Below are 26,132 nucleotides of genomic sequence, written 5' to 3'. Positions count from 1 at the left end.
CAAAAATCTACTATACTTATATATACTTGCAACCAACAATCATAAACTGAAGCAAAAGTCAATATCATTTAAAAGTACAACCAAAATATAAAGTACTTAGAGATAATTTTTTAATATGCAAGATATGTTTACCCAAAACTTTGAAACATTGCCAAAAGAAATTAAAAGGAACAAAATAGATGAATGGATACAATGTATTTATGATACATTCTTCAAAAGAAATGCATATATTCATCAGATAATAATTATGTCTATAACATCCCAATCAATATTCTGTCTCAAATTTCTAGAATCTAAAATATCAAATAAAGAAATATAGAGTTTACATCATAGTTAATGAGACAGCTTTGTCTTATCATTTAAGAGATCTTTCTATAAATCACAAGCTGTCTGCATACTCTCTTCATTGCTGCCTTCATCTCTTTATTCCTGAATGTGTAAATGACTGGATTAAGAAAAGGAGTGAGAACTGCATCAAAAATAGCAAGAAATTTGTCTATCTGTGAATTAGAGTGTGGCCATGTGTAAACAAACAGTGTCGGACCAAAGAACAAAATGACTACAGTGATGTGAGCTGAAAGAGTAGAGAGGGCCTTGGAGGAACCACCTGAGGAATGTTTCCAGACAGTGAACAGGATGAAGACGTAGGAGATGAGAAGCATAAAGAAAGAGCCAACGCAGATAAACCCACTGTTGACAGTGACCATGAACTGCAATTTGTAGGTGTCTGCACAAGCCAATCTGAGAAGCAGAGGGAGGTCACAGTAAAAGCTGTCCAATGTATTAGGGCCACAAAAGGGTATATTAATAAGAAATGCCAGTTGGAACAGTGAGTGAATAACGCCAAGACCCCAGGCAGCAGCCAGAAACAAAATGCACATCCGTGGGCTCATGATGGTCAGGTAGTACAGAGGCTTGCATATGGCCACATATCTGTCAAAGGCCATGGCCATGAGCAGCACCATCTCCACACCACCAATGAGATGGATGAAGAAGATCTGGGTGATGCAGCCTCCAAAGGAGATGACTTTGTGCTTTCTGAAAAGGTCATAAATCATCTTGGGAGAAGTGACAGAGCAGGCTCCCAAGTCAATGAAGGAGAGACCCGCCAGTAAGAAGTACATGGGGGAGTGCAAGTGAGGATCAGTGGTCACAGAAAACACAATGAGGATGTTGCCAGTCATGCTTGCCACATAGAGCACAGAGGAAAACACCAGGAGGAGAAGCTGGATCTCCCACGAACGAGTGAGTCCCAGAAACACAAACTCAGACACCACCGAGTGATTCCCTCCATCCATTGATCCAGCCAACTGGGCTGTGGCTAAACTTACAAGAATTGAGAAAATGAGGAGGAAATTGTGATTATGAGGATAACAATGTGCTAAAATCATTACAGAGTTCTCATTGGGAAACGAACAGTATAGCATAATCTAGTTATTCAAATGTACAAAAATAATAAAAGCAATATAATATCATCACAATGTGTAGGCTGCAGCAGGATATAAACATGTCACCAACCCTCTCATTGTAATGTTCTCTTCTCAAATTAACAAATTGGGCAAAAACAAAAGATTAATGAATACACCTGATGTTCATCAAGTATTTAAATCACTGTAGTATTGACTTCTTTTCATTTCCAACATATTCCATGCTGCATTTATGCATATTCTCATAGTTCCCTTCCCTCTCCAGTTCACACTCACAATTCTCTAACAGAATGTTTGGATAAGAGGAAAATATCATGATTAGCAGAGGTACCTGAGTCATGAATTGAGACTGAATTAAGATAGGCTGTAGATAGAGAGTATAGAGAGACCAGGATGTGAGAAATTAGCCCTCAACTATAGAACAACAGGAGAAATATGTGCACATTCACTTGCTTAAAAACGTTTTCTCATGTTCACTGCTATCTAGTGCCTCCTGTTTCAACATAATCTTTCATTATTATATAACCCTCAATGGCTTCATGTCCTGTAAGATTTCATAGGAAACCTGTTCTGCCCATCATGTCTTTCTCTAGACCTAATAAATGTACATCTGGAGAATTTCACCTGAGTTTCTACTAAGAAACATGTCTAAAAAGCTTAAAGAGGATATAGCATAGATCTTCATGAAGATGTTGAGAACTAGCTCTTGGAATAGCTATTAGTGTGATTTCCTCTGTGTCTCAGCCTCTTCTTGATATCAACTTTTAGATCCCATGGCATTCCTCACCTTGTGAAGTATTCAGTACCTCCACATAGTAAATAACACTTGGTATTATTCTGATTATATTGTCTAAAATTTATTCAGATACAGGTATTTTCTCTTCAAGGAAATTGGGAGCTTTATACTTTAAACTTCATGATTATAAAATGAGATGAATTTTAAATATTAATAGGTCACTTTTGAGAAGGTTCTGTGAGCTTTCTTATTGACTTTAAAGCACAGGATGACACTGGACTTAGTCCTTTAATGCATATTATATTTATGTGTGAAGTTAGAGGATGAGCAAATTAAAAACTTGTTTCTCTGTATCCAAATTGATACTCACCTCAATCATTTCCTAAAGTAGAAAGCACTTCCTGAAAACACCTAATAAAGGTTATTTTTAGAAGTTTCTGAGGTACAAATAAAATAGGTACCCTGACATCCTATATTTTTGCAGCTACAATTTCAGACCTTCTCACACAAAGGTCCATCTGCCTAAAGCCATCATTCATCCTGGACCCCAAGATTCAGAGACATACAATGTCTTCCCTCCTATCCTTGTCACCACCACTTGCATGAGTCTCTTTCTAGTATCATCTACACATAGTCATTACACTGTCACTTCCTGAGCTTATAGTCCACAAGCTCCATGTGTATACTTTTGAAGATTAGAAACCCATAGCCTAGGGTAGGAGCAGGAACAGCCACAGATCCTACCCAAGTGAGTAGGGTGAGTCAGCATGGGACTAACTGGATGAACATGCATGCAGAGATTCTGATCACTGGGAAGAAAGCAGCAAAATGTAGTCACTGTTGAAAAATAAATACAGCCTTGGTGAGGGAAAACACATGTCTCCACTGTAATGAGATGAAAATGTACATGAAATGTATAAAGAACATTTTGTCCAAGCTGACCATCATTCACATGAAAAACCTGAGACCCAGAAAATCAAGCTGAGCCTCCAAAATTCACACAATTTGCAGAATGGGTACCAGAACCCAGGTCCCATGATTCTTATTTCATAAAACATGATATGAGGGCTGAGGTTGTGGCTTAGTGGTAGAGTTGCCTCGCATGTATGAGGCACTGGGTTTAATTCTCAGCACCACATATAAATAAATGAATAAAATAAGAGTCTTTCAACAACTAAATATTTTTTTTAAAAAAATATGATATGACAAATCATAATAATAACCAAGTAAAATGAGAAAATATTCAAATAAAGAAATAGTCAAGTAAAAAGACGAAAACACAAAGCACAGAAAAAGGTGTTTTTCCTGGTTAAAACCCTAACAAGAGACATTCATAAAATATATTATGAATACTAAATTATATAGCAACAATACCAAATAAATAGTTTACAAAATGTGTACTTACTTAAAAATTACTTAACTTGTACAATAATAAAGCATATTTAGGAAAGTAATTGTTTATTACTATCATGATTTGTGTACTCATTCTTCTATTTTTCTGATTGTATAACTAGTCCCTACAGCTGTTAAAATCTTAAGGTCATGCTTCTAAGAAGTTCATCCTTTGAGTCTTTCTAAATTTTATTATCCTGATAGGTCAATTAAAATCCCAATCTCTTCTTGTAGTTTACTGACAATTTTCCTTCATAATGATTTGTTCTTTTTTAACTCCTGTAAATCAAAGAACCAAGAAAACAGTTGAAAGACATAAATAGTACATATAACAAGCACAGCCTATTATAGCATGTAATAAATATCAAATGAATAGTAAGTTAAATGTTTGTTGAGGTTGTATGGAGGAGTGCTAAAGGGACTCAAGAGCAGAAGGTAGAAATTTATCAAGAGCAGGACAGCTCTGCCAGCGACAGAGACATTGATATGGATTTTCAAGGATTTATAAAAATGAATAGGAGACAGAAGAAGTATACCAGATGTGAAAAATACCTTAAATCATATAAAATGAAAAAAATTTTGAGTATTAAATATTATTATTCCTTTATATACAACAGATTATGTATCCTCAGTTATATATAGTGAATAGCTCTTTACTGACAGGTTAGATTTATAACTCCACCCTGTATAAAGATTATGCCTTCAAGTCAATGGTATTTGTTATTCCTGGTTCTCTTCTCTACATCATATTTTCTAATATGTTCAGCATTCATAAGAGAAAATGTTTCATTTAAAAATTTATAGAAGCATGACTAATAGTCTCCCAGTGAAAATATATTTTATATACACATATATAGGTGTGTGTGTATATATGTATGTGTGTTATATATAATACATATATTTAATTCTTTCTGAGGATAAGATAGCATTTAATTCTCAAACTTACAGCCAAGAATTAAAATGATTTTGCTGAAGTCTATAGGATAATCTGAGACACAGACAAAGTAGAATGGAGATAAAATGCAATAGAATGAAGATTAGAAATATGAGAAAAAGGAGGAAATTAGTAAAGATATGCACAATGATAAGAAAACTAAAGGAAAGACAAAGACAAAGAGAAAGAACTGATAATATTCAGGTAGTATAAAATATGGAAGTGTGCATTTTTGAGAAAAGAGGTTATCGAAAAAGAGCCTTAATAAAATCAATCTCTCACCTTTAATGCATATTCAGGAATGCTCCTAACTTTGACATTGGGTTGCATTTAAAGGTGAGATTCTTCTGTTACCTGCCTTGTTGGGCTCATAGAGATTCTGTGAAACTCACTTAATAAATGCAAATATTTCCTTTTATACTACACAATTATATATAAACATAATTCACTGTAAACAAAATGTATAACCGTTTTGATTTCAGAAGCCTAACATACACTAATCAGGAGAAGGATGTGAACAGAACAATAGACCACAGGCACATGAAAATCTCCCCAGGGTTCCTTTTCCCTGTTTTCCACCACACCAGGAGAACTCTCTGTCCAGTCAGCTTATTTTCCTGAGGGTCTCAGTAGTTATTTTCAGACTTTGGTCCTTATACACCTATGTGCTTGTCACACAGCTGTCTGCTCCCATTCAGAAATTCAGAAACAATTTCCAGATTTTCATCTCTTTCCTCTTCAGTCCTAAAAATATAAAAATTTATAGTTGACTTTCATACATTATATTAGAAAGGCTAACAATGTGGTCCTTGAGATCAATCAGATCTGTTTTAAGTCCAGGCTCCACTTCTCAATGGCAAGATCAACCCAACAAAGTCATTAGATCTCTTGAGACTTCTCATTATTGAAATGGAGATAATATATCCCTGAAAAGTGTGTGTGAACTAAATGATATAAGGTATATAAACATCAAATTTAGTACCTAGCACATAATACAGTAATTGGTACCATATATTGAATACTAGGTATATGAATGATGTTCAAATATAGAAAATTATCCTCATATTCTGATTTCTTAGTTTTTCTAAGGTATGGAAACTAGTCCTAGCTTCGGGGCAAGCTTTTGATGTCTGCGCTTGCTGCTAATCACTTATGTACATTTCCCACAAGATGATTTTGTTCCTATGTGGAGACACTAATCAAAGACTGCCTAAGAGATACAAAGAAGATTTGTCCTCTAAGTTGTACCAATTCCACAATGGTAAAAAGAACAATCTAAAGTCAGAAATTTCAATTTCCTCACTTGAAAAGAAAATAAAAATAGTTAAGTATTTCCTGACCACTTCAACTAACATTGGCTATTTATTTTTGTCATTAGGAATGAGAAACAGGAAAAAAGTACAAGGACCAGAGTACATGCCTCAAGAGATTTCTGAAGCTATGATTATGCAGATATAAATTTTTTGTTGGCCTTCCAAAGCAAGGAAACTAAACTATAGATACCATCTTCTCAGGAAAACAAACTTTCTGCCTTTTTTGGTGTGACATGGAATTCTTCAGTTTCAATCTCAAGTTAAATTTCAAATGTGCAGAAAATAGGTAGTTTATGCACGTAAGAAAATCAAATTGCTTCTCAAGACCAAATTCTCAGTCACAGTTATGTTTCATTTCCATCCTTAATTTCTCATTAACTTATTTTGTTAATTTAAGGTGAATTTGTTTAGTATGTGTCAGATATCAAAGGAAAACAATGTTTCACAAAGCCAATCCTTATCCAGCACACATGTGAATATACCTCAGAACTGTGTGATGCATGTATAGAAGTGGAACAGATCCTTCACCGTAAGTAGAATTGAAGGAGAGAACGATAGTGATGACAGAAAGCAGTGTAGTGATATGGCACTTGATTTATACTCAAAAAAGATGGTAAAATTACTATACACAAATATAAGATCTAAAGAAATCATTTCAAGAGTTGGATAAAATATTTTAAATACAGGTAAGTTCAGTGTACACTAGGTTAATGATGAAGCATACAGACTGTCTACATTATAGAAACTGTGTCTAAGAACAGAAGGAAATAAGTTGAGAAAGATGGTTGAGATTAATTTTGCCTAACATTTGGAACATCTCTAACATAGTTAAGAATTATTAAGTAAATTTAGGAAGCCAATGAAGGCATGAGTGCACGGAATTGGTAATGAGACCAGTAACTAGGGAAAAACACAAAGGAATTGGTGGCTGATTAAAGTTGGAGTGAACACGGAGGAGAGCAAAGTCAAATGACACCAACATTTGAGCATGAATAGATAGGACAATAGTAGGTTTCTCCCTAAAAATATGAAAGTTGAACAAGAAATGTGTGGAATGGGAGAAAATAGATGCATGTGTATTATAAGCAAATTGAACTTTAGGTACTGCTGAAATGTCTTGGTAGATGTATGAGATAGGATATATTGAAAGAAATAGAGTTACAAGATAAAATTGTTTATAAGTTAATATAAAAGTAAAAGAATGCTTAAGAGTGAATAAGACCCCTGAAGGAAAGAATATAGAGGAAAAAAATTTCAAAAAGCAAAGATTCAACAATAAAAAAGACCTATATTAATAATGTGAAATGAGGTAAAGGAGCAAAGGTAATAGAAAGAACAATTACAGAAGTAGAAGGATAAGCAGTGGTGGGCTAAAAACAAAGGCAAAAAAGAGCATATCAAGAATTAAAGAATAGAATAGAGAACAAAAAAGGGGAAGAGACAGATTTTGGTACAGTCAGTAAAGAAGGATGCTAGGGTACAGGAGAAGAAATATAAGAAAATTAAGATTTACAATATATTTCCATACATTTTCCACATTGTAAATGGGTAGTTTGGACCTGGTGTATTGTGGGCAGATATAAGTGTCAAATGAATTAATTAAAGAATGAGTAGTATAAGGAACATGATAAAATTATCAAAGAATGAATATATTAAAAGTTTCCATTGGAGGATGGGGTTGGAGAATATCATGCTAAGTGGAGTAAGCCAATCCCAAGGAAAAAAAGGCAGAATGTTTTCTCTAATAAGTGGATGCTGATCCATAATGGGGGTGGGGAGGGAGCATGGGAGAAATGAAGAAACTTTGTTAGGGCAAAGGGGAGGGAAGGAGAGGAAGGGATCATGGGGGTAGAAAAGATGGTGGAATGAGATGGACATCATTACCCTAGGTACATGTATGAAGACACGAATGGTATGATTCTACTTTGTATACAACCAGAGAAATTAAAATCATGCTCTATATGTGAACTATGAATTGAAATGCATTTTGCTATCATGTATAACAAATTAGAACAAATAAATAAATAAATGTTTTAAAAATACTTTCCATTGCAGACTGATGGAAAAGTTTTCAGAGAACATACATCAGCAATCAGCAATGGTTAACAGCTTGAAATAAAGAACTCCAACCATGAGTCTGATGAGGGATGAGAAGAGGAACACCAAATAAGGTGGAAAATGAAAAAGAGGTGAAATTTTTCTAGTCATTAGACAGACTAACCAGGCTGCTGAGCTGATCACTGAGTACAGGCCTCACTGAAAACCATAAGCAGCAGAAAAAAAAAATGTGGGGTAAATGCTTGGGACAACTTGGGAAGAAGTATGAGTAATCAAACTCTACTTCTTCCCTCACGCTTTTCTCTAGCTCTATTCTCATTCTTTAAGGGCTGATTTTCACTTTTACCTGCCCATACACAGTCAGCACCCCATAGTCCCTGATTCCCACCCCACCCTTTTCTGCAGCACCTGAAGCAAACAGTCACACAGAAGGTTGACATCACAGTGAGTTGAGGAAAACATTTCTCAATCCTAGAAGACAGAAAGCTTGGCTCACTGATTTACTAACCATAGGTTTTATTTATTCTTTTCACCTACCTGTTTTGGCAAGGGAACTAAGAAAACAGCATTCTTAAAGATTCATAATGATATAGTTTTGCAATATCAAAGAGATCCAAAACAAAATCACTACAAACACACACCAACAGCTATATAAACAGTAAAAGCAGCAACTCATACCAGCCCCTGAGGGTAGTGACCAAATGATGCTACAGAGATCTGGAATTGTCTGACTGAGATCACTTGGCCTGGGGAATTGTCACCTATTTAGTTGAGGTTTTCCCAGGGCAGCCAAGCAGTTATAGGCTTAATTAATGGAAGTAATAGATATTAATATTTTATGACAAAGAGACCTTTTCTGCCATTTTCTATGACGAACTCTTTATATTATGAAGACTAAAGGTGAATTTCAGAACAATACTGAAAAACTGCCCTACTATCTTATCAGATTATAATAGGATCAATCTATGAATCAACAGCAAGTGTAGAAATTATACAAACACATGGAGATTGAACAATACACTTTTGAAGGATCAGTGACTCATTACATTAATAAAAGGGAAAGTTTAAAAATCCCTAGAATCAAATGAAAATGCAAATACAATATGCCAGAACCTGTGGGATACGGTAAAAGCAGTATTAAGAGGGAAGTTTAGAGATTTGATTGCCTATATTAGAGAGAGCTCAAATAAATGGCATACATCTCAAGATTTGGGGGGAAAAACAGAAAAAAAACTAAACTCAAAATTGGTAAAAAGAAAGAAAGAAAAAAGACTGGAACAAAAATAAATGGATGTGAATTAGTACAGTCACTATGGAAAGTGATATGAAGGTGCCTCAAAACACTCAAAAAAATAAAAATAGAACTATCATATGGTCCAGTAAAATCACTCCTGGGATTATATCTAAAAGAAATGAAGTTAGCAGAAAAATGAAATACCTACATATCCATGTTTATTGAAGCAATATTTATAACAGTCAACATATATAATCAGCCTATGTCCATCAACAGATTAATGGATAAAGAAAATGTGGTACATATACACAATAGATTATTATCCATACATAAAGAATAAAATTATGTCATTTTTCAGGAAAATAAACCAGACACAGAGAGACATATATCACATTTTATCTCACATGTGAAAAGTAAAAACAAAAAAAAAATTAAATACCTGAAATTAGAAGAGTAACTATTAGGGAAGGAAAAGGCAGGAAAGGGGCCTAGAAAGGAGAGGGAGAAGAGGGAGAGGTTGACATGGTCAAAACATGACATATGTATATATGGAACTATCACAATGATTTGTACAAGTAATATGCATTGGCAATTAAAACAAAAAACACTTAGAATCTTCAGAGTGATGTCTTTCATATGCTAATGAGATGATGGAAGCTGAGGGCCCTTGATAGCTTCAGGATGAGGGTGATCACCAGAAAGACTAAGATATGATTAGAAGGTTCAAACTTGCAACCACAGATATCCAACCTCTGGGAATGAAAAAGGGGTAAATTTGAGTTGATACCAATGACCTACATGGTGAATCCTCCATGGAAACTCAAAGGGAAAGAAAGAGTTGGATAAAGTCCAAATTGTTGAATCTGTGGAGGTGCCTGGAGGGTGGTATACCTAGAAGAAGTTATGCATTCCCTCCCCCATACTATACAGTATGTTTTTTTTTCTGGCTGCTCATTGCTATGTTTTGTAATATCCTTTAGAATAAATGGGTAAATATATGCAAAATATTTCCCTGAATTCTATGAGCACTGTAGCAATTAATGGAACCCAAGGATTGTGGGAATCCAATTCTGGTCAGTCAGAAATATAGGTGATACTTGTGATTAGCATCTGAAGTGAAAGGGCAGATTTGTAGTTGTTCATTACAGAATTGTCGCCATCTCAGGTAGACACTGTCAGAACTGAATTGAATTATAAGATTTTCTGTTGGTATTTACTGAATTGCTTGTAAAACCCATGCACATCTGGCCACAGAAGTTTCTGTGTTGAGGGTGAAAGCACAAGAAAAAACAGTTCACTTTTTTTCCTTCACATCCCAGAGGTGGTATTGCTGGATCATATGGCAGTGTAACTCCGTTTTTCATTTCAGTGACCAAAATATCTGACGAGAACTACTTAAAGGATGAAAAGTTTATTTGGATTCATCCTTTCAGAAGTTCAATCCACTGTTGGCTGGCTCCATTGCTCTGGGCTCAAGGTGAAGCAGAATAACAAGGTATAAAGGGCATTGCAGACAATAGCTCATGCAGCCAGAAAGCAGAGAGAGAAAAGGTGAGGCACCAGGAACAAAATATAAACCATAAGGCATGTCCCCAGTGACCTACCCTCTGGCCATGCCCTACCTGCCTATACTTACCCAGGAATTCATTCAAATTATTCATCTGCAATCCACTTTTTAGGTTACAGCTCTCATAATCTAATCACTTCACCCCTGAACATTCGTGCATTGTTTCATACATGAGCTTTTGGGAAATACCTCATATCCAAACCACAACAACAGTAGTTCTTATTTTAATTTTTTGGAGGACTTTCATCAGTTTTCTGTAGTGGCTGTATCATGTACATTCCTACCAGCAGTGTACAAATGTTTCCTTTTCTCCACAACCTTTCCAACACTCATCTTTTTGATAACAGCCAGTCTTAGAGGTGTGATGTGACATTTCGTTTGTGGTTTAATTTGTATTTCTCTAGTTATTATCACTGTTGAACACCTTTTCATATGCCCACTGGCCATTTTTAGTCCATCTTTAAAAAAATATATTTATTAGGTTCTTTCACTCACTTTTTTTGTTGTTCTTTTGGCCATATATTTATTTTTATTTACAGTTTGTGTTCAATGCAAATGAATTCCATAACATGAGAAGTTAGTATGAATCAAATTATAAATACAGGGCTGGGGTTGTGGCTCCGTGGCTGAGTGCTTGCCTCACCATGTGAGGTTCTGGGTTTGATCCTCAGCACCATATAAAAATAAAGCAAATAACAAAATAAAGATATTTATTAAACACACAAACACAATATACAATCCAAATAGATGTACAGCACACACAATAGATGTACACACACAATAGCTTTAGATCTGTTTGATCTGATTGTTCCCTTGTAGGTTTCTAAAGATGAGAAAAAATGATTTGGGTTATCAAGTCCACAGTGGGCTATATACAAAACATTTCAGGGAGTGTCTATTTTTTAAAACGTTTATGTGTACCAAGGCAGTTGTAAAAGATTTAGAGTATCAACACTGCTTTTATGCTTAGGATCATGTTCTAACTATTAAAAATATTGACTGATAACAAAAAGTGTTCCATTATTTTTTTCTTGTTTTTGTGCCTTTCATACTTTGCACTTGATTTCAGGATCACTCATTTACCCTTTTTATACTCATTTTTTGTTAAATCTAGCCTATTATTCTGATCCATAGTTTGTTTGTTTGTTTGTTTTAAGTATTTACAGAAAAACTATAATAAAAGTTTTGTGAGTTTAATATGCAAGCTAGCTTCCAGTCTTCTCTTCCCAAATGCTGATTTATAAATTTGGCTTCTTCACATTTTTTCCTCACTTTTATATAGGATTACTTGGGATTTTTGCTATTGAGTTGTACAAGTCCCTTGTATGTTTTAGATATTAACCCCTTATCAGATATATGTTTAAAAGTTAGAAATATCAACATTCTTCATCAACTAAACTCCTTATGTTTTCAAAAGTCAAAACAGAAGTTCAGAGGTGCAAGCATATGTTAATATTAAAGACTTATAATAATGGAAACACAAACATGGAGTGAAAGCAGATTAGAGTAAGAACGTTCAAATTAGTAAGTAGAAAGAAGAATTTGCCAAAAAATTGTTAAAGAAACATTAATAACAGAAATTGTAAAAACAAATGGAATTTCAATAAACAAAAAGATGTACAAGAAGAATAAAACAGAGTAAGGAAACAACATACAAAATTGGAGAAAATATTTGTAAATTTTGCATTTGAAAAGAGGTTAATATTCAGGATATATGTAGAACTCAAACAACTAAATAGAAAAAAAAACTAAATAATCTGAATTTAAAATGAGCAAAGTACTTAAATAGACATTTCTCAAAATAAGACATACAAACAGCCAAAAATTAGGAAAAATGCTAAAGCAACTATTCATCAGGGAAACAAAATATCAAAACTAGAGTGAGATACCACTTCACCCCAATTAGAATGACTATTATCAAAAAGACTAAAAAATAATGCTGACATGGTTCTGTAAAAATGAAAATTTTCACATGCTATTGTTGGAAACACAACTTGATATAGCCATTATGGAAAACAGTATAAAGTTTCCTCAAAAAAATAAAATAAAAATAAAACTACCATATGATCCAGCAATTCTACTACTGGATATTATCCAAATAATACAAAATCACTATGTTGAAAAGATATCTGGCCTCCCAAGTTTACTGCAGCGCTATTCACAAGAGTGAAGATAAAGAATCAACTTTTGTTTCCATCGGTGGATAAATGGATAAAGAAATTTAGTATACATGCACAATGGAATAATATTTGTCCATTAGTACAGTAGGATCATTATAGATAACAATAGTGTAGTGCATATTTCAAAATATCTAGAATATTTTTGGAATGTTTTAACCACAAAAAAATGATAAACATTTGAGGTAATATATATGTTAACTACAATGCTTTAATCATAACATCAAATTTAATGATAATGTATATAATTATCAAAACATCACATTCTATCCCATAAATATGAACAATTATTATATGTCAACTAAGAACAATATCAAACTTAACGAAATCACTCAAACAAAAAAAATGTAGATGACAAAAATAAATGTAAAGATATCCCATGTTCATGAGTTGGAAAAATTAATACTCAAAATGTGCATACTACCCAAAGTAATATAGAGATTCAATGCCATCCCTATCAAAATTCCAATGACATTTTTCACATGAAATCCATATGTACGACAAAAGATTTTAAATAGCCAAAGCAGTGTTGAGAAAAAAGAACAAAGTTGAATGCATCATACTTCCTAACATCAAAATCTACTATACATCTATAGCAATTAACATATTATTGGCATAAAAACCAAACTCATAGGGCAAAGAGAACAGAATAGAAAGCCCAGATATAATGCCATATATTTGGGATCAATTGATTATTGACAAAGTTGTCAAGAACAAACAATGTAGAAAGGACATTTTCTTTTGTAAATGGTGTTAGCACAACCAGATATCCATAAGCAGAAAATGAAATCAGACTCTCATATTGTATACAACAAATAAACTCAAAACTCATTAAAGATTTAAATGTAAGGCACAAAACTTTAAAACTATTAGAAGAAAACATAGGAAAAAAATCTCCATGACATTGCCCTGGGCAATGATTTTCTTATATGAACCCAAAATCACAGGCAGCAGAACAAAAATAAGGTAGTAAAAGCCATTTATATTCTTCCCACTGGAGAAATGTTACTATTAACATTTTAGTTTATATCCATACATTGAATTAAAATCAGAACAATTTTAAATCTTTTATTCCTATCTTTTTCTCTTATCAAGCTATCTTTAGCAACTCTCCATGTTATTAAATATTATTCTACAATAGCTATATTGTATGCACATAATTCTACAGTGTGCCCATAAAATAATTTATTCAGTATTATTTTATCATGAACAAGGTATTGACATAAATATAGGGGGAAAGGGGTATATAGACAAATTGGCCCTAGAATAAATGTAACCTTGGGCTCACTAGCATGGATATTAAACCAATTTTATGGGGGAAAAAATCACATAATGACTAGGATTCTAGGCTCTGGAACCAGACTGCCTGGGTTCAAATACAAATTTACCACTTACTAAACTTTGAAAAGTTATTTGGCCTTTCTGTGCTTCCAATCTATGAATCTATAAAATGAGGATGATGATAGTATTTATCTCAAAGACTGTGGTGAAAATTAAATGAGTTTACAGATAAAATTAAAAGCAATACTGATGTTTGATATATGCTCTGTAAATATTAACCTTATTATTCTTACCAATGAACTAAAGAAGAAAGGAAATTTAAATCTTCAATTCTACAGGTGACACAAAACAATGAAAGTGTACGCCAGAATGAAATGAAGGCCAAGACCATGGAGATATATCACATGTATGTGTGAGACAGAAAGAGTATAAAGTAGAAGATAAAGTTAATGTGTGATACATAAATTAGAAGATAAAATGAACTTTAATTCCAGATTGATAGACTCCAAGCAAATAATTACAGCCCAGGGAAGGAAGACAAACTAATTTTTAAGTTGATAAAACCTTTTCAAAAACCACTGAATTCATCATCATCATAAAACTGTGAGTTCTATTGCCACATTTAAAGACTTTAATTTCAGACAGGTTAAGTTAGTTAAAACAAGTTTATTTGATATTATAATGACCAAAAACTCTGTATTTTAACTGCTAATTTTGTATGATAAAACACTGCCTTTCAGTTTAGACTCTTGCTGAGATCACAACTGTGATATTTGGGAGAGTGAGTTGATAGACCATAACCTTTGGGTTGAATCTGGTCTGTTGCTGTTTCTCTGAAGAGTTTTATTGGACTTCAGCCATTAATTTTAAGTTGTGTGTGTTTATTTCCACATTACAACAACAAAATTGATTGAGTCAAACAGGTTATGTACACCACCAAAGTCAAAACTACTAACAATCCAATACTTTGCAGAGCATTTGCCAACACCTGATCTATTGGAGTAAGGATAAAATAGACCACACTCTTCAATATATAGAACAAAGGGTGGAAGCAGGATTTGTGGATTAGAATGTGTAAGTCATCACAAATCCTAAAGGTGACAGATAGAGTTTGCTCATAACTAAAAGACAATAGAACAGAACAGTGAAAAGGAGATGTAAGATATGAGATAATAAAGCCTGGTGTTAAAAGTATACCAATTATATGGCAGGACAATAGAAAACAGTACTTCATATTCCTGAGAAACAGACTAATTTATACCACTAATATATGTGAAAGCTATTATTGGCACAGTTCTTTAGGGATTAATATAATATTTGATATATAATATATATATATATAAAATATAATATTTGATTTATATGCTGTATATAAAACCCATATTTTTCTTCAAGAGGAATGGCACCCATACTTCCATGGGAATAAAATAGACCCAATAGATAGTTGATGAATGCTTGTGAACGCTCCAATAATGCCTAGAATAAAGACTCTTCTTCAAGAAGATTGCCTCTTATAAACTTTCAACAGTCACTTGGAAATTTTGTTTCAATCAAGCCATTTAAGTGGTCTTTCTAACACCCAGGAGCAGACTGAACACTCTCCTCATTGCTACCTTCATCTCTCTGTTCCTGAATGTATAGATGACTGGATTTAGAAATGGAGTCAAAACTGCATCAAATATGGCTAGAAATTTGTCTAGAGGTGTTGAAGGAGAGGGGCACACATAGAAAAATATCAGTGGACCAAAGAATAAAACCACCACCGTAATATGAGCTGATAGAGTGGAAAGAGCCTTGGATGAACCTCCTGAGGAGTGTTTCTGAAGAGTAGCCAGGAGGAAGATGTAAGAGAGGATGAGCAGGAAGAACGCCCCCAAGGAAATGAACCCACTGTTAGCAGTGACCATGGACTCCAGTTTATGGGTGTCTGTGCAGGCGAGTTTGATGAGCCGAGGTATGTCACAGTAAAAGCTGTCCAGTACATTGGGGCCACAGAAGGGCAAGTTAACAACAAAAGCCAACTGGGTTGATGAGTGAATGAGACCAGTGGTCCAGGCACCCACTAAAATAAAAATGCACATTCGTGGGCTCATGATGGTCAGGTAGTGCAGAGGCTTGCATATGGCCACATATCTGTCAAAGGCCATCGCTATGAGCAGCACCATCTCAGTGCCCCCAACAGCATGATTAAAGAAGATCTGAGCTATACAGCCCCCAAAGGAGATGACTTTCTGCTTTCTGAAGAGATCACAGATCATCTTGGGTGCCACAATAGAGCAAAATATCAGATCAATGACAGAAAGGTTGGCCAGCAAAAAATACATAGGGGAATGCAAGTAAGGGTCAGAGGTCACAGTGACAACTATGAGGAGGTTTCCTGTCAAACTGGACATATAGAAGATACAGAAAAAGCAAAAAAGAAAAATCTGGATCTCCCAGGAATTGGAGAGTCCCAGGAACACAAATTCAGACACTACAGAGTGGTTTGGTCTATTCACAGGCTCATGTGGTAGATTTACTTTCATGTTTCCTAAAGGAAAAAATGAGAAAATTCAAATTATTAGTATTATATTATTTTCCTCTATGGAAAAGTGTATAAATTATTGGAGCCAAATATTACCTGAGCATTTCACAAAAATCTAATATTCTGTTGACCACTAAATGCTGTTGTTACATATGTCAGTAAATGTGCTTCATCAGGGCTTGCTAACACCAGGAATGTGAGCAGTCTAGTGGACTGGTACACATGTAGCACCTGATAAAACCACATAAAGCACTGACATTAACTCGCTGTGATGGTATGATCAATGCTAACTATTCTCTCCCTGAAGGAGTAATAGCCAATTTTGTATTCCAGAAAGACAAAAACTATTACATGACAGAGATTTGTAGAATTCTATGATGGATTTTGTTGCTCAAACCAGAAATTATATTTCTCTAATTTACACTTTTGAAGATGTCACTCATGCTTTAATAATCAAATTGAATGGCAACTCATCTGTCACACCTTCCTCATGACACTCTTAAGCACCCAAACTTACTTACCTTACTTGTTGGTCATGTATCCGTTCTTCCCATATGATTATAAACTGATCAATAATAAAATCATCATCCCTTCAAGTTTTTATTTTCATAGTTTCCCATATAGTGTCTTGCAAATACTAAGTGATCAAAAAGATATTTTGAGTTCAAAAATGATTGGAATGAAATAGTTTCTATTAATGTATAAAAATTAATCTATTAAACTGAATTTTAAAAACATGAAGGTGTTTGGGGAAAGAGCACTTTAGGCAGAGACAACCAATAGCAAGAGCAAAAGCCCTGAGATGGGAGCTCACATGCCAAGTTCAAAGAACCATAAAGAGATTAAAGAGGCTGGGCCAGAGTATGTGAGGAAGGAGTGTGGATAGGGTTGAGAAGCCAGGGGAACACAGACCATGTAGGTCGTTATAGGTCTTCACATGGACTTTTGTTATTACTCTGAAAAATTACCCAACAACTGGATTTTGAACAAAGAAACAAAAAAAGTCTACCTCACATTAAGGGATTAGTCTGACTACTACATTGTGAATACATTTCAAAGTCTCAAAGATAGCAACAGGAAGATAGGCTAAAAACACATTTTTTTTTATCTTGAGCAAGCAATGATACAAGAGATGATGTTACTCAGACTGTAGTGGCAGACATAGTGTCAGTGAAAAGTAGATCCTGGATATATTAAGATTATACATAGGGAACTGGCCTTTTGGAGACAATGAAACACTGCATTTCACTGGAGAATTTTCACCTGGAAATAAACAAAAATCCCCAAACCTACAAGAAAATATGCCTAGTACTGATAAATGCACATTCAGTTACAAATTTAATGAGGACTCTAGAATAAGGAGATGTTTGAAGCTTTAAGAAGGAGCCTGGGGTTGTGGCTCAGTGGTAGACCACTGAACATGCACAAGGCCCTGGCTTCCACCCCAGCACCTCACCCTCCATAAAAGCAGGGAGGCTGAGGCAAACACACTTTGCTTTCCTGGACTATTATTTTCTTACCTTCTCTCTTCTTAACTAAAGGCCATTGAAATTACAAACTATAATTATTTAATATTTGTTCTCTAAGTACCATCCCTTGTTTTATAAATTTACATGGATTTGGTCAGCTTCCCAGAAGAGATTCTTATGCATTTTAAAGCTCATATTTATAGAATATGGAGAAAATGAATACCCTACCAGGAATGAAATGTATGAAAAAAACTTCCAATCTGGTTCATATCAGAGGCATATCCAAAATATTTCAGCCATACTACTTGAAAACTCAACATCTCTCTTTTTTTTTTTTTGGCCATTCCTATGCTTTTTATAATTCTGATAGTCCAAATCTTCCTCCCTGCTCCCAGCTGGACTTTCTGGTTCTTTGTTTTAAACCTGTGTCCACTTGCTTCATTAACTGTCAAAATAAAAATATTATCAGGGATTCTCTCAATAAGTCTTTACTGTACTTGAATTAAGTAACCAATTCAGCTACCCTTCCTTTCACTTTGCCTCTTAAGTCTAATTTCCATGTCCCTGAATTTATTATTTTTCCTGAAGTTCATTTACATTTACTTTGCCTCGGGGTGACCAAAATTAGTCGGAAGAATAAAAACATCTAAGTTCCCAACAAACAAAGGTCATAGAAGAATGATTATCCCCCCACCCCGAATAATACCATTACAACAATTTTTTATATGTCACAGTTGAAAATGATCCTGAGGATCTGTAAATAGGCATTCAGGAAAGGTGGGGTGGGGTGGGGTGTCTGAAAAAAGACATCTTACCAGTCAATCCTTCTCTAAATTCTGTGTGTATCATTTGGTTTTAGTTCCAGTAAAGGTACTAAACTGTAGTGAACTTCTCCCTTTTCAACTTTTCTGAAAAGACAGAAACGAAACAAAGCAAGTAGTTCTAACTTTGAACTTCTGTAGGTTATTAATTTTCCTTCATTCTTGTTGAAATGGTTAAATAAGTAAATTCTTTACTAAAGCATTTCTGGAACTCCCAAACGCCCTGTTTATGCTGAAGATGTCACATTTGCTGACCTCAAGTTTCCCTATAGCCTTGATATCACCCTTGAAACCAAGACACATTTTTAGTACAGTTAAAAGTCAAAGTCAGTTATTTACTTTTTCCACAATATGTACTCCCTAGTGTGATCTGTTCCTTCTTCCTGACATTATTACTTACCTGACCATAACCAAAAAGTTATTTGTCATCTGCAAACGGAGATTCTACCACTAGGCTATTTTTCTGTAACTGAATTTAATATATCAAGTCCATTTTTTTTCTGTTGTTATCTTCACTTTCTGTCTTTGCGTCTACCTGCTCCCAGATCATAGCATCTTCTGGTAATCAGGCTCCCTGAGTAGCTGAGTTTTTGGCTTGTGTGACTGCTATTATATAAAAAACTAAAATAATCAAAAAGATGGGTAATTACTAGCATTGGAGAATAACCAAGTACTTCTGCAGAAACCTGGATTTGCCAGGTTTTCTCATGTTGTCAGGGGAATTGTCCCTGAAATCCAATTGGTTTAGGAAGAATAACCAGAAGAAAAACTTTGTAATGAGTCACTGGAGAGGAAACAAAACTGAAACTGGATATTTTAAGTATCACCTTGTGGGAACAGCAGTGCATACCTGTAATCCTAGCAAATCTGGAGGCTGAGGGAAGAGGATCACAAATTTGAGGCTAGGCTTAGCAATTTAGTGAGATCCAGTCTCAAAAAATGGCTGGGAATGTAGATCAGTGGTAAAGTGCCCCCTGGGTTCAATCCCCAGTACTGCAAAAAAGAAAAAGAAAAAAATATTACTTTTGGCAATTATATCTTCCAATTCTGACTTGCTTGTTTATTGCTTAAAATCAGGCAGATTATGAAATATGAACACAGCTAGTCAAATTCATGTAGATTTCACCCTAAACTTCAGCATCAATGTACAATCTCCAAAATAACAACAATATCCGTTTTTTAAAAAGTCCACTAGATTGCAACTCTCTTAAAAGCTAGGACTAGACATTGAGTTTATTTATTCAGCTCATTCTTCTACCCATATGTAAGTCCCTGCCCAAAGAGCTTGAAGCCCCACAAGCAAAGCACCTTAACCCATTCTGGGTAATAGTTCCACTGAAGACATCATCCATGCAATGGGTAGAAACACAGAAGCAAGAACCCTTACAACTGCCTGTGAGGAAGTGGGCAGACCTCTCAGGGGAAGTAACACCTGAGTGGAGACTAGATAGCTGGAGATGGGAATGAGGGTGGAAGGATGAATTCCAAGTACAGTAACAGCTTGCAGAATGAAGTATGTCAAGTTCAGCAAGTCAGAGAAACTAAGTGGTTTAGAATTAACAGGACAGTAAGTACAGGTGGAGAGTGGTAGGAGAGTTTTTACAAAATAACACACCTGATCCAGACTATTTGAATCAAACTCCCTGAAGGTGGGCTAAGACTCTCAATATTTTTTGAAAGTGCCTCAGGTAATCCTCATGAACAATTATCATTGAAAGCTGCTGTTCTGCTCTACACTTCTCTTTGCAGTCCCTTACTATATCTTTTGAACTGTACCAAACTTATCACATTGAAACTTTTACTCTCTACCCTGCAGAGTGGAAGAGTCTCAAGGGAAGCAATATTGCCTTATTCTCATTCTCTCTCTCTCTCTCTCTCTCTCTCTCTCTCTCTCTCTCTCTCTCTCTCTCTCTCTCTCCTTTCCACTGCCTTGTGCATTTTCTACCATATGTTAGGCACTCTATAAATATTTGTTCCATTGAGCAAAACTAAAATAGGAAGAATAAAATTAATCCAAAGCTAAAAATAGAATTTTAAAATAAAATCATAACAAATGTTTAAAACAGAAACAAATCACGATAGAATGGTCTACAATTATAAATTTTAAAGAGAAGACACTATAAAATAAGGTTGAAAATAAGCAAATAACTGAATTCTTAACACTGCCTATGTTCAAACTGCTTCCTAAGAAAGACTTCCCATGACAGCAAAGCAGGAAGAACCCCTGATCCCCTTCAGTGTCTCTCCAAAGCCACTCATATCTATGGCCCACAAACCCCTTTCAAAAAGCCTAGGAAAACAATGAGAAAATGCTTTGTGATGCATGTCTGTGTTCTGGCAGCTCAGAAGTACATGCCTCTTAACCCCAGAGTTAAGTATAAAGCACAATAAATTCAAACAGTATAAGCAAGCTTCATTTTAGCTGGAAAAACCCAGTTTAAAGTATCACAGAATGACTTGAGAGCAGCAAAGATCACTACTTTTCATTTTTAAGTCATTTTAATTACATGGAGAGTATAAGAACCTAATCTCATTTTTAAATTAGGACATTATACAAAATACATGTATGAAGATGTGAATTTGGTGTCAAAATACCTTATATACAAACAGAGATATGATAAATTGTGGTATAAAGGTGTATTAAGAATTGTAATGCAAAAAAAAAAAAATTAGAACATCGCAAATAAAACCAAAGACCCTTTGACAATGACCCCTAATCCAGGTCCCCTTCCTTCATCCCTGGGAATAACAACAGATGGTCACATTTTTCCAGACCTTTCTTAGCTTTACATTTATGTGTACTTAACATTGTAGACACAGAGGACTCTAGTTTCTTTCCACTGTTTTATAGATACTACCAGGAATTAATCAAGGCCCAGACAAGAAGAGATATCACAATTGCCATGCCCACAGCCAGTTGTGCCAGGGCAAGGGGGGAAGTAGAGTGCCCTGAGATTGCATGTGAGACATAGGGCTTAATTGGAGAAGTGCCTACAGGGAAGGTCCAGTAGTGACAGGTGAATGAGTAGCACCTCCGTCCATGGCTGTGCTTTGTCAAGCAGTGGTGGCTGGCTGAATGAGTGACACATATATTTTGAACAGTACCCTCAGTTCTACTCCAGTCACCACTGAGAGGGGATTTATATGTTAGGCTGCAGGAGCAGTGACATCATCAGCATTAGCTTGCTTGGTTTGCTTGTATGCCCAGCATCCCAAGGGGACATGTTGTGACGTACATCAAATAATAATAAGCAACTTTCCACAGATAAAATTAGTTTGCCCAAGTCTGAGTGTGCATGAGAGAAAGCCATTCCTTCAACATAATATGCATCTAGACATTCCAGCCCAGGTTTGATCTCAATGTTTCCTTAACTTGGCTATATTTTTGAGAACAGAAAAAGGGTATTCAGGGACATCTTGTTTATTCTCCCCCTTTTCTTTAAGTGTGATACAACACTCAAATGGCAAACTGAATAGAACTTACTGAAGGAATTATATACAGGAGTTTGGTAGGAGTTATTAGAACCAATAAGAGATGGAAAAGGAATCCAGGGCTAGCAAAGGAAAAGAACTCTTAGCATCCATAGGGTAACAGGGCTATGGGTAGGAAGGGGTTCTATAATCACAAGTAAGCTACAACTGCAGAAAAGGGTGTCCCCATAGGATCCATATATAGGAGAATAACAGCTGGCTTCTGTAGCTTATTGTAGGCTTTTACTGAATCCAAAGAAACTACTCATCATCCCAAAGTGTTGATCCCCAAATAGTATTGTCACTGAAACTTAGCAGACTATTCCACTAGTCTATGAAGTCAGTTGCTTTTAAGTGATGGGGAATGTGGGTAGATAATTAAGTTCCATGTGTTGTGACCTCATTATTATATTTCATTTCCTACATAATATACCCCCTGGTCAGACACAATATGCATACATATCATTTGATAGCTCATATAGCTTTTGCTTTTCTACCCCAAAACATTTATTTAATAGACTCTTCTATGTGTGCTTTCAAGATTCTGACCTCCTTGCACAGACTGGAAGAGTCCCAAAACGGCAAAGAGTGTTTGCAAGTGATAGGAGAGGGAAAAAAGATCCAGTTCAATATCCCTTATCCTCCAGTAGAGTGCTACCAGAAATTTCTGTATGTAGGAGAGATTATTCCTTAAAAAAAGATCATTTATATTATTATATTATTATTAAATAGTAATAAATATTATTCCTTTGGAATTGAGTTCAGGATTATTATAATCTTTGATTTATAAATAATTTACATGTAATTCCTTCTCTGTTTTCCTAAGTGATTTTTCTCCATTTTAACTAGAAGACAGAGAGTTTTCAATATCATTATAGATAATCAAATAAGAATAGGCAAAGAAAGACTTTTCTCTGAGTTTTAACATAAAAAATGAGCTCACTTTGTTGAACAAAAATACTTTGTTGTTGCACAGTGTTCACAATGCAAAATCACTTAAGAGATCTTCCCATAACTCACTAGCTGTCTGCATACTTTCCTCATTGCCACCTTCATTTCTTGATTTCTTAGTGTGTAGATGACAGGATTCAGAAAAGGTGTGACAAGTGCATCAAACAAGGCCAGGAACTTATCCAGGTGTGTGGAGGAAAATGGCTGTACATAGATGAATATCAAAGGACCAAAGAACAAGACCACCACAGTGATGTGAGCTGACAGTGTGGACAGAGCCTTGGAGGAACCAGCAGAAGAGTGTTTCTGAACAGTGAGAATGATGACAACATAGGAAATGATCAGTATGAAGAAGGAGCCCACAGAGATGAAACCACTGTTGGCTGTGACCATGAGTTCCAGTCGGTAGGTGTCTGTGCAGGCAAGTCTGATGAACTGAGGGAGGTCACAGTAAAAGCTGTCCAACACATAAGGACCACAGAAGGGCAACTTTACTATAAAAGCCAATTGAACCAGTGAGTGTGTGAGGCCAACCACCCAGGCAGCCACTAAAAAGAAGATGCACATCCGTGGGCTCATGATAGTCAGGTAGTGCAGAGGCTTACATATGGCCACATATCTGTCAAAGGCCATGGCAATGAGTAGCACCACCTCCACACCACCAATGACATGGATGAAAAAGATCTGGGTGATGCAGCCTCTAAAGGAGATGACTTTGCGCTTCCTGAAAAGGTCATAAATCATCTTTGGGGAAGTGACAGAAGAAACACCCAGGTCAATGAAGGAGAGGTTGGCCAACAGAAAGTACATGGGAGAGTGTAAGTGAGGCTCAGAAGCCACTGTGAACACAATGATGGAGTTTCCCGTCATGCTTGCCGCATAAAACATGGAGGAGAAAACAAAGAGGAGTAGTTGGATACCCCAGGAGTTGGTGAGTCCCAGGAACACAAACTCCGACACCACAGAGTTATTTGCTCCATCCATTGGCTTTGTTGGAGGTGCTGCCTGAAGGAGAATAACAGAAAGAAAATGCAAATTATGACAACTCTATTAATAGACCAGGAGGAGAGAGGTCAAAATCATGAAAACCTACTTTTACTTTAACATTAAACTTAACCTGAAAGACGCAACTCGTTGGCCCTCAGACTAGGCCCCCGCAGAGAGACTGCCCTCCTCACACCCAGTATGCCCTGCCAGGCTCCCTGCGCCAGAACTCAGCACCTTGGTTACAGGGGTCTGACCAAGGTTGCAAGCAGAGCTGTGGAGTGTGAGGCAGACCCAGGAGAGAGCCATTGATCTGGTGACAAAAGCCACAAAAGAGAATAAAGCCAACTATACCAGGAGGCACTCCAGCTCTACCAATATGCTGCAGAGGCTTCCTCCACACTATTAAGCCTGAGGCACACAGGGACAAGGCCAATAAGAGCTTCGAGCCAAGTGTGTGCAGTTGCCTAAACAGAGATACAGTAGGAAGCCAGTTAAAGAAATCAGAGTGAGGGCAAGGGCAGTGACAACAACAATAAAGGGAATAATCCAAAGAAAAAGAAACTGCAAGAACAACTGAGGGCTGCTGTTGAGACGCAGAAGCCCAACATAGGATGCAATGATATTGGTGGGCTGGAGGGGGCCAAGGAGGCTCTCAAAGAAGCTGTCATTTTGCCAATTAAATTCCCACACTCGTTCATAGGCAGCTGTACCCTTGGTGGGCGATACTGCTCTTTAGACCCCCTGGCACGGGGAAATCCTATGTGGCTAAGGCTGTGGCAACAGAGGCCAACAATTCTACCTTCTCTGTGTCCTCTTCAGATTTGATTTCTATGTGTTTGGGGGAGAGTGAGAAGCTAGTTGAGAATCTGTCTGAGATGGCCAGCCAGCACAAGCCCCATTGTCTTCATCCATAAGGTGGATTCTCTCTGTGGGTCCCAGAATGATAATGAGAGCAAGATCACCCACAGGACCAAAAGAGAGTTCTTGATCCAGGTGCAGGGGGTGGTGAATAATAATAATGGGACTCTGGTTCTTGGTGTCACAAATATCTCTGGGGTGTTGGATTCTGGTATTAGCAGGAGGTTTGAAACGTACGTTTATATCATACTTCCAGAAGAAGCTGCCCAGGCCCAAATGCTCCAATTGCATCTGGGGAAAGCACTCCCCACAACCTCATAGATACAAACATCCACAAGTTGGCCCGGAAGACAGAATGCTACTCAGGTGCATCACCATCATTCTGAGGGGCTCCTTTATGCAGCCTGTCAGAAAAATGCAGTCAGCAACACACCTTAAAAAGGTTTGTGACCCTTCCCACACCAACCCTAGCATTGTGATTGATGACCTCCTCACTCCATGCTCTCCAGGGGACCCAGGGGCCATAGAGATGACTTGGATGGATGTCCCTGGTGAAAAACTCTTCGAGCCTGTGGTTTGCATGTTGGACACTGGTCTTTGGCCACCACCCAGCTCACAGTGAATGCAGATGACCTCCTGAAAGTGAAGAAATTCTCAGAGGACTTTGGATAGGAGAGTTAAAAGCTTCTTCATCATGGGTGAAGGTGCAGGTGTGAGGTTGATTGGGGCCCATCTACAGTACTCCCTACACTGGTGGCCAGACAGGGTTCCAAGGCTCGTCTTAAAGTCACTACAGTGTCTCCTCTGCCATCTGGCTGCCAGCCAGGGAGCAGGAAGAAAAGGGCTTCCACAGCCACAAATGCTCCACTGTGGTCTGGTACACCATGGGTACGGGTTCTTCCTACTTCTCTCTTCTGGATGCTGACCAATTC

General features: G+C 36.4%; 3 protein-coding genes and 1 pseudogene across 4 annotated transcripts; 1 reads left to right on the top strand and 3 right to left on the bottom strand.

Annotated features, from left to right (window-relative positions):
• Positions 1 to 359: 359 nt before the first annotated feature.
• On the bottom strand, positions 360 to 1,310 carry LOC308646231 (olfactory receptor 4F3/4F16/4F29; the record flags this gene model as incomplete). The annotated part of the gene is made up of 1 exon (XM_081288894.1): positions 360 to 1,310. Exon 1 carries the CDS (start codon positions 1,296 to 1,298, stop codon positions 360 to 362), a length of 939 nt encoding a protein of 312 aa, XP_081145020.1. The 5' UTR covers positions 1,299 to 1,310.
• Positions 1,311 to 15,678: 14,368 nt separating this feature from the next.
• LOC308648217 (olfactory receptor 4F15-like) lies at positions 15,679 to 16,644 on the bottom strand (the record flags this gene model as incomplete). The annotated part of the gene is made up of 1 exon (XM_081292882.1): positions 15,679 to 16,644. The coding sequence occupies one exon, from the start codon at positions 16,642 to 16,644 to the stop codon at positions 15,679 to 15,681; it is 966 nt and encodes a 321-aa protein (XP_081149008.1).
• A 6,756-nt stretch (positions 16,645 to 23,400) lies between these two features.
• On the bottom strand, positions 23,401 to 24,345 carry LOC308646232 (olfactory receptor 4F21-like; the record flags this gene model as incomplete). The annotated part of the gene is made up of 1 exon (XM_081288895.1): positions 23,401 to 24,345. The coding sequence occupies exon 1, from the start codon at positions 24,337 to 24,339 to the stop codon at positions 23,401 to 23,403; it is 939 nt and encodes a 312-aa protein (XP_081145021.1). The 5' UTR covers positions 24,340 to 24,345.
• Positions 24,346 to 24,436: 91 nt separating this feature from the next.
• LOC308648216 (vacuolar protein sorting-associated protein 4A-like) lies at positions 24,437 to 25,872 on the top strand (annotated as a pseudogene). Its single transcript has 2 exons — positions 24,437 to 24,492; positions 24,601 to 25,872. The product of its transcript is annotated as a vacuolar protein sorting-associated protein 4A-like (transcript).
• The last annotated feature ends 260 nt before the right edge of the window (positions 25,873 to 26,132 follow it).

The sequence above is a fragment of the Spermophilus citellus genome (genome assembly GCF_964194105.1).
Source record: "Spermophilus citellus genome assembly, chromosome: 4".
In the NCBI taxonomy this organism is placed as follows: Eukaryota; Metazoa; Chordata; class Mammalia; order Rodentia; family Sciuridae; genus Spermophilus; species Spermophilus citellus.
The sequence above is the reverse complement of the archived record's forward strand: the minus strand, read 5'-3'. Positions and strand labels throughout refer to the sequence as shown.